The sequence below is a fragment of the Camelus bactrianus genome, chromosome 12 (genome assembly GCF_048773025.1).
Source record: "Camelus bactrianus isolate YW-2024 breed Bactrian camel chromosome 12, ASM4877302v1, whole genome shotgun sequence".
Classification (NCBI taxonomy): Eukaryota; Metazoa; Chordata; class Mammalia; order Artiodactyla; family Camelidae; genus Camelus; species Camelus bactrianus.
The window spans coordinates 36,509,218-36,527,426 of NC_133550.1; the positions used below are offsets into that span (position 1 = coordinate 36,509,218).

General features: G+C 38.4%; 1 protein-coding gene across 9 annotated transcripts in view; it reads left to right on the forward strand.

Annotated features, from left to right (window-relative positions):
* The window catches only part of ANKS1B (ankyrin repeat and sterile alpha motif domain containing 1B), an 860,784-nt gene that overhangs the window by 792,489 nt on the left and 50,086 nt on the right, over positions 1-18,209 (forward strand). For all 9 annotated transcript variants that reach the window (XR_012510715.1, XM_074375248.1, XM_074375245.1 and 6 more), the window contains exons 20-21: positions 10,138-10,266; positions 12,111-12,182. Coding sequence is in view for 8 of the 9 variants with exons in the window: in XM_074375248.1 (XP_074231349.1) it covers positions 10,138-10,266; positions 12,111-12,182 (201 nt within the window). In the remaining variant the exon portion in view is untranslated. The remainder of the gene's footprint in view (positions 1-10,137; positions 10,267-12,110; positions 12,183-18,209) is intronic.

The window sequence follows — 18,209 nt, forward strand, 5'->3', positions numbered from 1 at the left end:
GTGAAATAAGTAAGCCGAGTGCTATTATCGTTCCTCTTCACAGATGAGGACATTCTAAGGTTTAATTAAAACTCGGATTTAAATCCCTTCTGTTCTAGGAATTTGAGCCCCCAATGAAATTTTATCAATGATACTTTTCTTTCTCAAAGCTTTTGAACACTCAGTACTTCAATGCATATTGTACCCTGAGATACTATCTTCATAAATATAATGAAATTCTGCAGTGGAAACTTTTTTGCATTTAAAAAGTTCGTTCTAGCACTCAGCCTAGTAATCATGTGTCTAGAAGAGGAGCCATTTATAGTTGGTCCACCTTAAATTACTGCTCTATAAGCCTGATAAAGTATTTACCGCCAGTGGAATTACTGTGATATCTGACATGTACCAGCTTTAAAAAAAAAAGCCTCCATAAGTACAATACAATTAACTGCCTTTATCTTAAACTCTATTTTAAAATCTGACTTTTTACCATTTGTGTTGAGTCGTATAGTTGTTGGAAATGAGAGCGGTTTTACTTTTTCTAAATTTGAACATAGCTTATAAATGAAAAGTTATTGTAACTTCTTTAAAAATTATATGAGTCACATAGGAACTCTCTTCAGTAGAGGTGGGTTTTATTTCTTCATTGGGAAAAGTTTACATGGATTTTTTTTTAAATAAAAGAATTATAGCACTAGACCTTCTCTCCATCCTTAACTCTCTGGTAACTTCTGTGACTGTGGAAGATTGACTCGTGTAGCAGGGTACTCAAGGGGTGTTTCCTGTAGGTACTAAGTACCACACACTCTAGAGAGAGAGCTGCTGATAATGGACCCTGATACCCTGCTTGGGGTCTGCCACGAGGTGGCGGCTTCCACCCTGCACAGTCAGCTCCCTGTCCCCAGAGGCAGAAGATTGGGGCTGGGGGCTGGGGGGGCAGAGGATTATCTGAGCCACTGTGGAAATTGCTGGGGCTTTTTCTCCCTTCCCAGGGGAGAGGAGGGAGTGCATCCCCATGTAATACAAGCCTGGGGGAAGGGCTTCAAGAGGAATGCTCACCTAGGGTGGGAGAACATGCCAGAAGGGGGAAATAGCATCTCTCTCCCTCATTGGACTTCTGGGAGCAGATGCATGTAAACCAATCTGAGCTGAAGAAGAGAGAATTGGAGGGAGACATCCTGGCAGAGAGGGGGAGTGGTAGCCGAGCAGCCCCTCTGCATGGCAAGGATGTATGTATGTGATGCGGTGGGCGTGCAGGAGGCTGGGCGTGTGCCCTCTCCCCTGTGTCCCACCCCAGGGGCATGCATGTGTGCCAGGAGGGCTGCGTGGGGGTGGACAGAAGTCTAACTAGGGATGGATTTCTCACATCAGAAACTGTGCAATAAGGACCCCACCCCCTACCCCAGCAGAGCCCTCCAGAGAACCCACCAGGGTACAGTAGAACCCAGGGTGGGGCAGCTCCTACGAGAGGGATCAGAGGCCAAGTTAGTGTCACCCTGAGAAGCAGTGACAACTAGCAGGGAGAATTCAGCCAGTGCCAAGTAAGAGAGAGGCCCTTGTCCTTCTCGTATACCCTCTTCCCCACCTAAGCGCATGGAGGAGGTAGGCATGGGGTAGGGAGCACCCATGGTGGACCATGCCACCCCACCTCAGGTTTTTTTAAGCCCCAAGACCGGCCTGTGGAGAGAGAGGGCAAAGTTTGAATCATATACGAAATTGGACTTTTATTAAAAAAAAAAAAAAGGCTACTTCCTGACTGCAAGTGACCAGGAGGTCTTGCAGGCTGCTCCAAATGTCGACTGGCCTGTTGCCCATGAGGGAGGAGAGCCTGAGCATGGCCCATTTGGGAGTAATGATTAGCAGACAATATTTTAAGGTATTTGAACTCCTGTGGAATTGAGACTTCCATGAACTGCTTCCATTTATATATATTTGTTTCAGAATGAGTAAACAGGTTCCATGTAACTGGATATTCCTTCCGCCTTCTGGTGAAGTCAGTACTGGGCTGGTACCCCTTCCTAGCCACCCTGACAAGCTGACATGTTGTGACCCTTCCCTGTGTGACCGGAGCAAGCTGGTTAACCTCTGAATGTCATTATCATCATCTGTCGGATGACAGGTGGTCCCTGGGTTACTTCTAGCACTGAAAGTCTGTGAAAGTTGTAGAAGATGTAATTTATGCAAAAGAATTAGTTCAGAACTGTGGGTGAGTACATCAAGGGTATCCTAGAAGTATCTTTTGTGCCAGTTAAGATGGTAATCCCACGAAAGCAGAGTTAATAGAACATATTTAAATCAGATGATAGCTATTGGAGATGAGGCTAGGGGTTTTATGGCCCCTAGACTTAACTTTAGCTAGAGATTTAATTTTTGAAAAGTAAGAAGGGGGAGATCCCCCTGCGGAGAAAATAGCTTGAAGTTTAGAGCAAAAACTAAGAATAACAGGACTGGTTTATGTGAGAGGTGGCTGGAGGTGCCTTTTGGTCAGACCCCAGGGATCTTACTTTCTTAACAGAATGCCAATTACCTGACAATCTGTCCCTAGCAAGCCATCCAGATGACAGAAGGGATGGAAAGCAAAGATGTAGGTGTGTGTGGAGCTGCCTTTGGAACTGGAGAGAGAGAGAGAGAGAAAGAGATGTTAAATTTCTGGTGAGTGTTTCTGGGAGGGTGGAGGTGGAGGAAACATTTAGCCAGGGATAAACCTTCTTTTCTGTAGTTCGTTTGCTGACAATACTGTTCTTTGCTGGGTTTCTAAACCCTACTGTGGTTATGTTCTTATCTCCTTCGTGCACTGATCCTTGAATGCTCTGCTTGTGAATTCTGGGGATGTTCACAGGGCTTGGCTGAATAAGTTTAGGCATTCTGCCATTTTCTGTGATTCAATTTCATGGTGTCTTTTAGATGATGGAATTCGGGAAAAGAATTCTGTAAAGGTCAAGCCAGAAGCCTCGTTGGTTTATCTGGTAGTTTCTGCTCTAAGTCCTGGGAGGGTGTTGGTTCATTTGGCATTTGGTTCTAAGCAAACGTGATTGCCTTTTAATAATTGGTTATTAGATTGTCAGTGGTGTGGTGGAGAGTCCAAATCATGGAGCTGGTTGACTAGGCTCACAAAGGCTGTTCCCCAGCATTTCTGCTTGAGTGACAGGCTGAGCTTCCCCGACCCCAGCCCCTCCCTGCCCTGCCTCCTTCAAGCCCCCTCCTCGACCACCTCCTCCCACTGCTGGGCAGCAAACTGCCACATCTCCCTGGGTTAACCACGGAGTTTTGCCTTTGAGAACGCTGGAGGGAAAAATGTCTTCTAGGTTTATCAGATGGAGCAACGGCCAAATTAGGAAAGTCATTTTATTGCATTGTTTGCTCTTGGTCATTTGAAGATAAGAAAATAAAAATGTTTGAGTTGTGTAAAAGATCTTTTTCTCATCTTTCCTGAACTTCATGAAAATATTTATCCTCTGAAATGAATGACATGAAAAGGGAAGGTATTTCCGTTTTCTTTGGCAAATGGAAAATAGTTTGCTTTTTCCAAGATGTGAATATATTGGGAATTTCTCTTGACATAAGACTAATGCATAAATGGCCTTTTTTTTTCCAGCCAACCCAAAATGTTTTTAAGCAAAAGAATGACTTGGAAGTCAGTTATTAAACCTTGGGCAGCCTAAAAATTTTTTTTGAGTTTTTGAGTTGTTTTTTTAAGAAATGTGATTCTTTGCTTTGTATTATTTTCCTCCTTCCCTTCCTTGCTGCTACCTTGGTAGCTGCCGTGTTTTAAATATTGACAAGATGAGATAGTTTTCTGTTTATATCAGCAGTCGTCTGTCTGTGAGATATGGACGAATCAGAACGCTGGATTTCCTTTCTCAGCCATCCATCAGGTTCATAATGTAAGGTTACAAATGGTTATTTTCTCTTCCTGAACTTGCGCTATGTCATGTGTTGCCCAGTGTTGTCAGTAGCTATAGGGACCATGTCCTGGCAATGCAGAAAATCTGTGACGTCTAATGACTCCTGAGATTTTTTTTTTCGTGTATTTTACCTCATTTACTGTGCCTTGTGACTACTTACCGTTCAAACATTGTCCTGAAATGAGAAACACACTTGGTTTTGAAGTCTACGGTTAAAATCTGTCCCATGTGAGTTTGGCTTTCATCCCAGGTGTCTGCGTTAACTTGCTTTTACAGGAGAAACGAAAAGGGTAAATTGATATATATATACCCATGTATATATCAGTGTTTTTCTTCCCCATTTTGTACTTCCCATGTCCATGGGCTATTCAGTCCTTTGTGTCTAACAGTTCTCAAAGGTTCATGCGCTTAACTATGAGAAATATTTGAGTATGATTTGCATGATATTTTGTGTAAGTTTGATGCAAGCGTGGGAGGGGTATAGCCAGGAGAGGCACCATTACAGCTACAAAGTGGTTCTCAGCCTTTTCCTTTTTTTCCATTTGACAGTACTGAGTTGATCTTTGGAATGTGTGTGAAATCTTGACCCCTGTTTTACTCTGAGCTGCTTAATATTCAAATATTCACATTTCACCTTTGCATACTTTTTAAAAATTCATTTTTGTTTGAAAAGTAAGCATTTTAATGTTTTGGGGTTTTTTTCCACTTTGTACTTTAAAATACAATCTTATTTTCACATTCTGCTAAATTTTTCTCATGGGGTAACCTGCTGAAGTTGAGACATTTGGTTGAGAATCACTAAGCAGAGGTCTTGGGGTGGCATGTGAAGGGCCTCTTTTGGGGGTGCCACATCAGGTACACCCCTCCTCCTGTGCATGGGATTTCTGGCTCTTGGGGACCGCGGTGTCTATACGTTGCCTGATACTGGTGCTCCAGTGACCCAGCAGTTCCTCCTGAACACGTAAACACTAAATGGTGCTTTTTCGTGTTCAGAAGTGGCCATCTCTGCTCTTTATCATCAAAAAGAACAAATTCAGGATAATGAACTGCATTTGACCAAACCAGCACTCTTTATTTTTGAAGATAAAAATCTTAAAAAAAAAAAACAAAACAAGACTCCAGCAGCATCCTGCTTTCATGTGTGTGTGTGAATATTCATAGGAGACCTTTCCTTACATTCACATCCAAATACATGTGTACATATTTATAAGGGTAGAATTGTATATCGCATTCTTCAAAGCCTTAGGATAATGGAAACTAAATGTAATCACATATATCTTATGTATGTTTGGGTAGGCCATCTCTGATATTTGTCAGAATTAGGGAAAGGGAAACATTAAAATAACAATTGTCATTTAAACTCATTTTAGTTTTTCGTTAAGTGTTCTGAAGAAATAGAGAATTATGTTTTTAATATTCGGATCTAAATTTACAAGCAGGTAGGTGGAAGCAGTTCCTAGTAGAAAAGATTTAAAAGCGTCTATTTAAAAAAATCAATTAAATCCTAATTGGAAAAAAAAATTTTAAAGACTAGTATAAAGCTTGGAAAATACCATGCCTTCCTGTCATGTTGAAAGCTAAGTCAAAATCATGGCTTTTAATTATTTACTGACATCCTTGTGAAACTTTTTTCTCAAGAAGAAAATAAGAATATAGACATTATCTCCCCTTTGTACTCTCAGAGCACATAGAATATGTGATATCTTCAGTTTCCATTTTTGGCAATAGAGAGCTGTAGGATATGATGTTTTAGAATTTGCCTTCCATACCTGGTGCTCATGAGCTAAAACCAGTACCACTTCTTGAAATAATGCAAAGTTTTAAAGCTCCATTTTGGAATCTGCTTTCCAATAAAAATCTATCTGTGGACTCTTGAACATTTTTTTCTGTGTTATAACTAAATTCAGTTAGTGGTTTTACACTTTCGTATGAGACATTTAACTTAATTACATTATATTAAATATGACCCAATTATAATCCTTCAAACTCAATCAGGCTATCAATTTCTAGTTGGCAGTTGGTAAATACCTATTAAGCAGAATCAATTCTCTGTGTAAAACTCTAATCTCAAATTATGTTTTCCTTTATATTAGAATGTTAATGTTTATTTGAGTTTGAAGGGATAGTTAATAATGTATATTTTCCTCTGTCTAATTGATATATACTAAAGGAAATACATACATACATACCAACCAAGTCGACAAGGTTTTAAGCCATGACCAAATTCTTGAACTTTTAAGATCATGCAGTACATGAAACTAAAGGAATGCTTTTTCTCTAAGTATTTTAAGCCCTTAAAAAATAGCCTGAAAATATTTGGTAAGAGTGCCTTGGATCATTTTAATTTCTCTTCTGCAATTACTTAAGCCTTTTAAAGGGTACTGCCAGTCGATAATAGCCTACAATATGACAGAACTTTACTCCAAACTTTTCTGATTTTATTTTGTTATTCTGATTAAATATTATTACCATATTATTGCCTCATCATTACCCATGTTTAGGTCTACTTTTCAGTAAAGATAAGGTTTGATTATAAACTATTTCAGGCAAAGGCTTTTTAGATCTATTTGGTTTTTATTTAATATTGAATAAGCATTTTTTAAGTGGGAAATTATTAATTTCTTAAATTTACCCAAAGAAATACTATTGATATATGAATGTATATTTAACAAGACCTAGTACCAGGCTTCATCACTTGAAATTATTTTATATGTGAGGCAAAACCCCTTATTTGCTCTTTGGTCTCTGCTGCTACTCCATATAGCCACCACTCTATCTAGTTCCTCCATCGCTCATTCCTGCTGTAATTCAGCCTCCGAAGAACTGTGACCTAAGGCACCCTTGTTCTCTGAACTCTTATTTTTACTGTTGGTCGACCAGGTGATGCTGAATCCCACCCAAAGGCCAGGGCCACATCTGCCCTTTACAATAGTGTGATGTCAAATCTGTCCATTCCTACTAAATTAATTCCAAAGAGAAAAATCAACACCTTCAAGGTGAGTCTTCTAAATACTGTTAGATCTAAGGTTAAAAAAATAATAGTAAATTGATGAATTTACAGTAAGAAATAAAATTATTTTCTTATAAATTCAATTTTAAGAACACTTTTCCCTCTGTTGGAAAATGGATTTCTGGAAATAGCACTAAGTATGACAAAATTCAGTTTCTATTTCCAGAAAGGTAGATTCAGTCCCTGTAGGGAAGTTATAAAATATTTGGATTAGAGCAGTGTTTCAGGGCCACAAAGAAAATAAAGTGAGGATTCTGTTTCTCTCCCCTATAATTATCTCCCCCCATTGCACATAGGGGAGGCCTGTTGGATCACTCGGGACTCAGAGCAGGTGGTTTGTGATTTCTGGACAAAGTGGAATCATAGGAGAGCAGATGATGGCGCTGCCCAAACAGATTAAATGGATGCACCACCCATTTCTTCAAGTGGTTATCAAATAAGAGAGTGGGGTGGTTTCCAGACTGGGGTGGTATGTGCGGGGGCTTGTTTCTCCCAAAATGGCTGCTACAACTTATGTGGATGATGTAAATATTTGGATCAGCATTCTGCTTTAAGTGTATGTGGAACTCATATTGAAATTTAATTATAAAAGTGCCTGAGTTAAGTCAGCAGTTAGAGAATGAGTTTGCATATGATTTGCATGCTTAATGTATGAACACCTGAAATGTCCTGGTAACCTCAGCTTTACCTCACCTATCCCCACCCCCATTCCTATTCCCAACCCTTGCCCCACAACCCGTGGTACTCCCAGCTCCTGCCATGTCTGTTCAGGCTTTTTGGAAAAGTGCCTGTTGAGCTTGGCCATCGTGTACCTCAGCTGAGCAATCACAGGGCTAACAGGAAGACTGGATGCTTGGTTTGAGTTGTCATATCAGCAGACACTGGATTGAAGGACCTTTTGAGGTCAACCAGTTCCTTTTGTATCATTCCACGAAGTTGCATGCAAACTCCTGTTGTTGTGTTAACAGTGTTACCTGTGATTTAAGTGTACAACACCTGTTTGCTATGTGGTTGTTGTTGCTTTATCCAGGGAGGGGGGAGCAGGTTAATGGGAGAGATTAGAGGATGATTTGCTAGATGTGGGGAGAGCTTTTAATTAAGAACTCACAGCTGCATGTTTCCAGGGTTTTAACTGCTATCATTTAAAGGTTATTACACTCAGCTTCAAAATAATATTGAAATCCACATATTCTGCGTTTTTTATTTTATGCTAGTTTTTGTGGGGAGCAAATCACAGCCAGCTGAAATAAAGACCGAGAAATAATAAAGAGCCACACATTTGAGAGAGAAGGAAAAGAACAAACCAAATTAGGAAGTCAGGGGAAACATAATCCTGATTAATTCATTGCAATCAGTTATTGCTTCTACAAAATAAAAGTTCAGATAAATATAAAGAGAAAACTCAACAATGAGTCAGGGATGGATCAGAAAACGTAGGATTTTTGTCTAAAAATGCTAAAGTAAATATTCCAGATAAAGTCTTGGCAGTATCAGCAGATGGGAGAGAGGAGAACCAAGCGGCATGCAGGTAAATCAGCAACCAGAACAAAACTAACAGGCAGAGTAGCTCAGAATAGAGTGTGAGACAGGAGCCAGAGGGGTTCTGACTGGTCACACACTCTGATGAGACACCAAGGAGACACGAGGAGGCTGACTTTGCTCTTCCTGTGGTTGGGAGCGACCCATCTTAAGGAGAAAAGTGTCAGGCTCTCCCACCTCTAGGGAAAGTGCTGTACGTTGCTGACAGGCTTTAGAACTTTTTTGTTTATTCAGGCCAGTTAGAAATTTCCAGGAGGCAAAGCTTATGCCTAACCCTTTCCAGTATTGGCAGTCACTTCATATTCTTCCTAATGTTAAGTCCCGCCGCCACAGAGAAGAATGGGAATGCTAGTCCTCTGCCCCAGACACGCCTCCCAGCTAAGCTGTTCCTGAAGACTCATGGCTTTTAACCTTTTGAGGTTTCTAGAGCGTTTCAAAGAACTTAATGAAAGCTGTAGACTTCTTTTGTCCCCCTAAACATACACCTACATCCAAAATTTTGCATTGTTATCACAGACTTCTTGAAAATCCTCCTTAAAAAACCCTAGTGTCACCCCACTTGCCAGCACTTCTATGGAACTTGGTCTCTAGCCAGGGTTTTGTTTGATGTGGGAGCTCATGAGACCTCTTTATACTCCTGAGAAAGGTAATTTCTCATAATTCTAGAAGACCAACGAAATACAGGTTAGAAGAGAGTGGCTTTGGAAATCTTCCTGTTGTCTAGTCTTAGTTAACATTTGAGGACAAAGAACTGAATTTTGAAAAATCAGAATCTCCACCAGGGAAAAGAGTGAAAAATCTCCCATATGTAATATCTAAATCAGACTAGAGCCTGGAAAAGACCTGCCAACACAGGCCTTTACTTTAAATTTAGACTTTCATACTAAACTGTTATAACCTGTCAGGGTTAACTTCATGGAAAATGATAACTAGAATGACGGATGTCCTTCTATCTTAGGTCTGTCTCCACGGGTGTACGTGCTATATGATATACCATTGTGTGTGCATGGGCTTGTGTTTGTGATCAAGGACTTCGAGCACATGCACAGGCACATACAGAATCTGGTATTTAAATATTTAGGCTTTGTTCATCCTTTAGGTTTTCTGAGGAAGGTAGCTGATTACATCCAGTACAATCACAGTGGCATTATATTGATACAAATGGATTCAGATGAGAGAAACTAGATGTCATCCATTACATTTTTCTTCTAAAATTTTGTTTTGTATCACACCTACCATACATACTTTTTCTCCAGAGATATAAAATTACTCAAACTACATGGTACATGTCATATCCAGGAACTGAAATTTATGGCACCATGTATCTGAATGCAAAAGCAATTTAGAGTAAAAATTTCAGTCAAGTTTAAAAACAGAAGAGTCTTTCAAAGACTGTATATTCTTTTCTGTTGTAACAGAGAATTATGACTTAGTAAATCATTTATGAGTATCTTCATGTTTTATTTTTAAATTACTTAGAGTAGCATTCTAAAAATAAAATAGTTCAGCTTCTTTCGTACCTCAGAAATTAATTCAACTTTGGGAAATATGATACTAAGACATGTAAAACCATAATAGACATATAATATACCCAGATGCATTTGCATGTTTATAGCACGCGGGGATAAGATGAACTCAGGCCAGCTATAGGGAATGAACTTGGCCTACTGCTCATGTTACCTCTAGAATAAATGTGATTTTCAGACAGGAGACTGGGGAGAACCTTCCATTACTTTGCGACCTCCAAATGAAGCCACAGCCTCGACTCCAGTTCAGTACTGGCAGCACCACCCGGAAAAGCTCATCTTCCAGTCGTGTGATTACAAAGCTTTTGTAAGTTACCCAGAATTCAGTACTTGGGTACCAGTGGGGACAGAGGGTACACTTCTGGCCTGTGTTACATTGAAGGTATCCCCAAGTGTCCATTACTAAAATTCCTAACATGTTCTCTCTTCTCTTTTTCTTAAAGTAGCCACAGAGAAAGTCCAAATAAATAGAGCTTTATAACCCTTTCAATCTTGTAAGCTTAAGGTCTATTTTGCTTTCTTGTTATATAGTTGTAACAACTATATAACTGCTATCTTAAGTGGAAATGAGTATAAAATAGCACATACAGACATTTCCACTCACTTGCCAATGATCTCAAAACATTGGGTCTACCACTCTATGTAAATACCAGATTCTTTTCATTGTCATCATTTGGATTATATTACTGGGCTTTTTTTTTTTCCATAGGAGAGGGAATCAGACTTATCTGAGAATTATGTAATATGAACAGATAAATGTTTGAAAGATACCATAGGTTTGGGGGCAGATGGTTGTCATGACTACAGTGGAAAAAGTGAACCTTCAGCAAAGCATCGAAACTGTCTCTCAAAAATAAATGTTTCAGTTAGGACAAAATTTCCTCATACATTAAAAGATAAGGATTTCACCATGATCATTTTCTGTAATTTGATGAAGATGTGGATGTTCTGGTTATCTCACAGCAATTTGGGCTTTTTTTCCATTTTGTGCTGTCTGTGCCTCTTTTACTGCTGACTTATTGATGCATTGGAGTTATTTCAATCCCAAAACTGCAGGATTGAAATGCCTTCTTCCTCTGAGGCTCAAATGCCAAATCCCTGAGCCTTTCTGGGCAGCCTTTCTTGGAAGCCTTTGACCAAACCTCTGCTATTCTGCCCTTGCACGTCCTCTTCAAGTCATCCCAACCCAGTTTTTGCAGAGTGCCAAGGTCTCCTCAGTCATGTCAGGGAAAAAATTATTTTAATGCACTCTTTAAAAAAAAACAACACATATACAGCTCTTTTTATTTTTCTCTTTTTGAAGGAAATCAGGGAAAAGTGACAGACAACCTATTGAAGCTTCAAAATGTTGACGGGGAGTCAATTGGTAGAAAGGCAAAATAGATATCTTGCTAAAAACTATTTGCCCCAGCCAGTACTGGGAGCGTGCGTGGCAGCCTGCACCATGGCAATATTGGAGTTGATCACCTAACGGCAAAGTGGTTGGTCATTCCTGGGAAGAGACATTCTCATCCTTCTCCTGCCCCGTTCAGCCCCTCTAGTATCAGTTTGCACCAGAGCCTCGGCTCTCTCTGCTGTGGAACAACTGAGAATGACGTTCCCCTGCCACGCACGCTCCCAGCCTGATCTCAGGTGGATCAACCACAGGGCACACAGCTGTGAATGAAAAAGGTCCAAAACTGCATCTCCGCCTAAGAACAGCCTCATGGTAATTACCTATGCAGCCAACTGAGTCCAAATAGGGTGCATGTTGCTTAGCTTCTCAGCTGTCTTGTACAACCCTGTAATTACATAGATAGTGGTGTGATTTATTTTTGCAGACATTGCTGCCTCAAAAAAAAAAGGGGGAAAACATTTTTAGATGCCCCCATTTTGCAGTTAAATATGATTTGAAAGATGGCATCTTTAGAAACTGCTGCAGTTTTATTATAAAGAGCAATTTACAGCTTTCAGAACTGCAGTTAGTTCTGCTGCATTCTCTCTATATACATGCGTTTATATGTTAGGATTAGTTATTGTTAGTGTTTGAAAGTTATGCAGCAACCTACAGCCAGAAAACCTGGCCAGTAGTGCTTCTACAATTTGTTTTTAAATTGCTGCTCAGATTTATGTTCTGTTTTTCATAAATCATTGAAATTTTTTGTATTTCAGTATTTAGGTTCTATGCTGATAAAAGAGCTCAGGGGGACAGAATCCACCCAAGATGCTTGTGCAAAAATGCGGGTAAGTTTGCCAAACGATTTTATTTCTAGTTACTGAAATACTAAATACTGGGTATGGATACAAATTGCCACTTTTCAAATTACTATTTTCTTCCTCTGTTGGTCGGCTGAATCACATTGGTGTTATATAAAAAGGTGTTTGGGTTCTGTTCATGTTTATACTTGAGCTTATGTCACTGTAGTTTGAGCTGATGTCTATTTGATATATTTATACCATATTACACTTTTCTTTTTAAAGATTTAAAGTTAATTTTATATACACCGATCATTCTCCAGATTAGGCAAAAAGTGATCTTTAGTGTTAGAAGAAAATGTTCTAAGCACCCACTTGACAGTCTGAGAATATTTATTAAAAAGATGGCCCATTAACTAAAAATTAACAGATGTGGAAATATTGAGAGCATGTTATGTAAAGCTAATATTCCTTATGAGGCTTCTTAATTATTCATTTTTTAATATAAGAAAAACAGTCAACTCTGAGTTGAATCATATAAGGACCGTAAATGTTGGCAGAAATGGCAGTTCCAAATGTTGTGATTGGTGACTGCTGGATTCGGAGGAGTCTGTATTAGCCAAACCAAACTGAATCTCACTCAGACCGCAGACCCATCACATGAGCTTTTCCTTTTGATGTGGCCCTTACTCTTGCTTCCTCCAGAGCAGATGCGTAGAGGATATGGTAATATCTGGCTGATGATACAAGTTAAAAATATTGGACTCATTCCATATAGCCACTAACCAGAGTCAAATTTAAGATCATTAGCGAGTGAACCCTAACTTTATCTGCCATTTATTTCATATAGGCAGCTTTTAGTGGGAAACACTTAAAGGCATATAATTGAACAGTTATGAAGGTAAACATGTAATGTCCTATTGCTCATGGAAAGCTAAATATATGTGAGTCTTCTCACATATTGACTTCAATATGTGAGTGCTGATTTAATCTTTTCATCAGTTCAACAGCAGAAAGATTGAAACAGTTACCTTTCTGTGTGATGTAGTTATACTTCGTACCATTGCATCTTTATCTCAGGTACTGTGTTTAGTTGAAAAAAACTCTGATATGTGCCAGGAACTCTGATATGTGTTCTAGTTCTGTTGCTGCTTACTTACTTAGGAGTCACTTTTTAGTCTTAACAGTAATTGCTAACATTTATTGAGTAGTTACAACATACCAATCTTCTGTGCTGAATTCTTTGAGTGCTTAGCTCATTTAATCTTTGCCATAAAGCTATGAGATTAGTACAATTATTGTCCCCATTTTGCAGATGGAGAAACTAAGGCTTAGGGAGTTTAAATAACTTTCTCAAGGTGAATAATTTGCCAATCAGGGACTGAGTTTGTCTGACTCTGGAGCCCAAGCTTTTAACTGCTACATTCTCCTGCTTCTCCTGAGCCTCATTTTCTCACAAAATAAAAACATTAGACTAGATACCAGGTAGGGTTCTTCCTGGTTTTATAATTCTGGGAATCTTGTATTCCAAATGTCTCTCTGACCTAAATTATATCACCATTGAACAATAAGAAAATGGTAAAGGTTTCCAATCATCAAGCCTCATAATAATTTTAGAGCTATTCATGAACATGTCTAAGAAATTAATTTGGCATCTCTGACTTAAATACTATAACTCAATTATCTGAGTCTGGCTACTTCAATGTGGTAATGAGCATAAATAGTGCATAGAGCACATAGCTCCATTTAAAATACACCAGATCTATGATTTGAATTGCAATCAATTTCTTGAAATTAAGTGGATCTGAAATTCCATTTGGATAGCAAGAGCAAAACCACTTTAATAGTCTCAGTGGAGAATAATTTAGTTAAATACTTGTCTGCTGCTTAAAATGAAAAGGCCAGGCCATCTATTTAGAGACCATTCTTCTGTTCTTTGGGACATTTTTCTGATTTGCTGCCCTAGGTGGGTTTTTTTGAGGTAGTTTACATGAAAATAAACTTTATTGCTTCTTCAAATGTCACATTTATTTCTCATCTTGATTAAATAAATATCAGTCTTTGATACAGTAACTAAAGTTGCACTCACTGGGTTCCCCAGAGCCTTTCAAAAGCAGAAGTGCCAATTTGATCCATTATCTGGGGTTATTGAATTGTGAATTAGAACTCTTCACCAGCTAAAAATGATGTGAATCTCAACTTGCAGTTAATTTTCAGTTTGACCCTCAAGTTGCTGTTTTCTCTGTTTTCAGCATGGTGGCATTTCAGGCAAAAGTCCCAGTATCATCATGTCTCCATGGGGGAAATAGTGTAGGGCACAGATGACCTTAAAATTGATGTACAGTAATATACTAGGCCAGAGTATTGTAGATAAAAACCTTACCTGGTTTACTTTTTCAATTGAAAAAACAAAAGTTTTTTAATTCAACAGAATGAATTTTAGCTGAAATTAAAATTTCTCTCCCAGTAAGAAGTAAATCAGTATAGTTCTTCATTCTGATAAATATTTCCTTAAATGTATTTTATTAACGAAGATGACTATGATTTGGCTTCTTTCACTGAATTCACGATCCAGTGGAGGAGACCAACATGTTAACATTTAATTACCCCAGAGTAACAGAAGTATCATCATAAAGATATCTTCATGTTGCCATCAGTCATGGTCTCCTAAAATCAGTTTCTGAGGACAAGTAATAGTTAACATTTGAGAGCCATATGCCACACCCTGCACAAGTGATATGCGTGTTAATACATTTAACCATGAGAGAAGTATTGCTGTTGTCCCCCCTTTACATGTGGGGAAACAAAGGCCAAGGAAGGTTAAGTAACTTGCTCAAGGTTACCCAGCCGGCAGAACCCAGATTTGAACCTAGGCAGTCTAACTCCACTACCCACACTCGAATCTCCAGGCTGTATCAGCTCTCCCATGTGCCAGTGAAACATCTACTGTCCTGAGTTTTAAAATAGCTGAAAAGATGGATCATTTATGTTGGTAAAGAAATAGCTTTAGGAACCCTCAAAGAGTCTGTAAGATTAGTACTGGCTAAATTAAACCGTTTAGATACAGACATACGTAGTCATTTGGGGTGCATTTCAGTGTGTTAACATAAATTAAAATCTTGGAGGTTTTTTTTTTTTTTACTGAAGTATAGTCAGTTTACAATGCTGTATCAATTTCTGGTGTACAACATAATGTTTCAGTCATGCATATACATAAATATATTCCTTTTCATATTCTTTTTCATTATAGGTTACTCCGAGATACTGAATATAGTTTCCTGTGCTGTACAATATAAACTTGTTGTTTATTTTATATATAGTAGTTAGTATCTGCAAATCTTGAACTCCCAGTTTATCCCTTCTCTCCCCCTTTTTCCCCTGGTAACCATCAGTTTGTTTTTTATGTTTGTAAGTCTGTTTCTGTTTTGTAAATAAGGTCATTTGTGTCTTTTTTTTTTTTTTTTTTTTAGATTCCACATATAAATTACATCATATGATTCAGGAGATTTTTCTATTGCATCCTTAGCAGCTGTAAATATTTTTTTCTCTTACTTTAACATATTCACTTTGCCCCAGCAGAAACCAAACACAGTTGTCCCTTCTCAGAAATGTTTGGGGGTATTTAATAGTCACATTTCATTAATTTTTAAGTTTACCTAAACCTGTTTATTTATCTCTAAGTTCCCCTCCAGTTCTGAAGTTGAGATAATCCCACACTAATCTCCTGGTGTTTTATATACACCTATTATTTCAATTAAAAATACACCATAATAAACAATAAGTTTATACTGTATAGCACAGGGAACTATATTCAATATCTTGTAGTAACTTATGGTTAAAAAGAATATGAAAATGAATATATGTATGTTCCTATACGACTGAAGTATTGTGCTGTACACCAGAAATTGACACATTATAAACTGACAGTACTTCAATAAAAATATATTTAAAAAATTAAAAACTAAGAAAGCACAAAAAAATGCACCCTAATAAACTAACGTGCGTGAGATGATAGTAATTCCTACCATTCTACAATATGGAATCATTTCTCTCTTTGTTCAGATTAACCAGTCTCTTTCCTCTTCAAACTGTCTTAAGATTTTTTTAATTAATAGAGTTTGTTTTAAAGGAAGTTTTAGGTTCACAGGAATATTGAGCATAAAACACGGAGAGGTCCCTCCATCAACACTACCCTCCCAATTTCCTGTTACTAACCTCTTGCATTAGTGCCGTACCTTTGTCACAATTGAACCAATATTGATAGATTGTTACTAACTAAGGTCCATTCTTTGTGTTATACAATGCTTTGGGTTTTGACAAATGCATAATGTCCAGTATCCACCATTACAATACCACACAGAAGAGTTTCATGCCCTAGAAAAATCCCCCATGCTCCACCTGTTCATCTCTCCTCTCCCCTGCCCCCCTAACTCCCAGCAACCACTGACCTTTTTACTGTTACATAGTTTTATCTTTTCCAGAATGTCATATAGTTGGAATCATACCATATGAAGCCTTTTCAGACTAGCTTCTTTCACTTTAGCAATATGCATTTAAGTTTCCCTTCCATGCCTTTTGTGGCTTGATAGCTCATTTCTTTTTATCACTAAGTAATATTCCATTGTATGGATGTACCACAGTCTGTTTATCCAGTAACCTATAGAAAACCACCTTGGTTGCTTCCAAGTTTAGACAGTTATGAGTAGAGCTGCTATAAACCTTTGTGTGCAGGTTTTCATTGTAAGATTTTTTCCTGCTGAATCTAAACCCTAAATAATGCCCCTCTAAAATTACCTTCTGAATGGTGGTTAGTGGCAAAGAATCAATTGAAACTTGTAAGGAACCCTGATCATTTTTTAAGTAAAATTCCAATTTTTGCCTTATCTTTTAGAGTTTGCTTTAAAAAAAAAAAAGCCCAGGAGATTAGCTACGCCTTGATAGTGAGGCATACTTTTAGGGAGAATGATTTCTACAAATTATTTTGCACCTACTAAGTACAACTTGGCTGCTTATTTCCTTTCCCATGAAAGCTTTACAGACATGTTTATTTAAAATTAAAATTTCAAAACATAGATTAGTAAAACGTGAGGAATTGTGAAAGATACCTATTTAGTATGAATACATTGATTTAGTGCTGCCTTTATGTTCCTGCTTGGGTTTTCCAGCTAAATTTGTGCTCAGGGACAGAATCTTCATTTCTGAAAAGATTCCTGAGGGGAAGCACCAGCTCTGGGATCCTGCACACGGTGCTCCCCTCGCGTTTTCCCCGCAGAGCATAGCCCCTTGGCTCCATCACACCTCACAGCACGCTGTGTAAATGTCTGGTTACTTGAGCTTCGCGCCCCTTAGAAGGCAGGAACCATGCACTGTATTCCTAGAGCCTGCTGTAAAATAGCTACCTTAGAATGTACTTGTGATGGTTCCATGGAAAGGAGTGCCTGTGAAGTTCAGTAAAAATCTTAAAACATGTTGACCTCTTACTCCAAATGTTTGAAAACAAGTAAACTGATGAATAGATTTGTTTCGGATTATTTAATTTGTTTTTCCCTACCTGCAATTCCAGTGCCCCAGTCCTTACCTTGGTTTTCAATGTATAATAAGAGTGTATTCAAGGGGGAGAGTATAGCTCAGTGGTAGAGCACGTGCTTAGCATGCATGAGGTTTGGGGTTCAATCTCCAGTACCTCCGTTAAAAATTAAATACATAAATAAACCTATTTCCCTCCTCCCCTAATTTTTTTTTAAAAGAATATTCAAAGACTCAGGAACCCTGCATTCTTCTTTCCAACTTTTAAAGGCCGTTGCCAAAAGGGAGAGAAAGTGAAGGGACACTGTAGATAAGATGGCGTATGTAGTTTTGCAGTTTTATATTTAGGGGAGGTAATTTGTTCTTAAATCGATTGGGAGTTGCCTTTTTTAAATAATGTGTCCACAGAACTGAACTTTACAAAGCAATAAATTGATTGCTTTGGCCCTTCAGTTCTCTTTGATATGAGTAGCTCTCACTTCAAAGATTTGAAGACGTAAAGTGAGTGTTTGGTGAAATGAGGGATTTTTTCTGGCCAAGCGAGGTTCT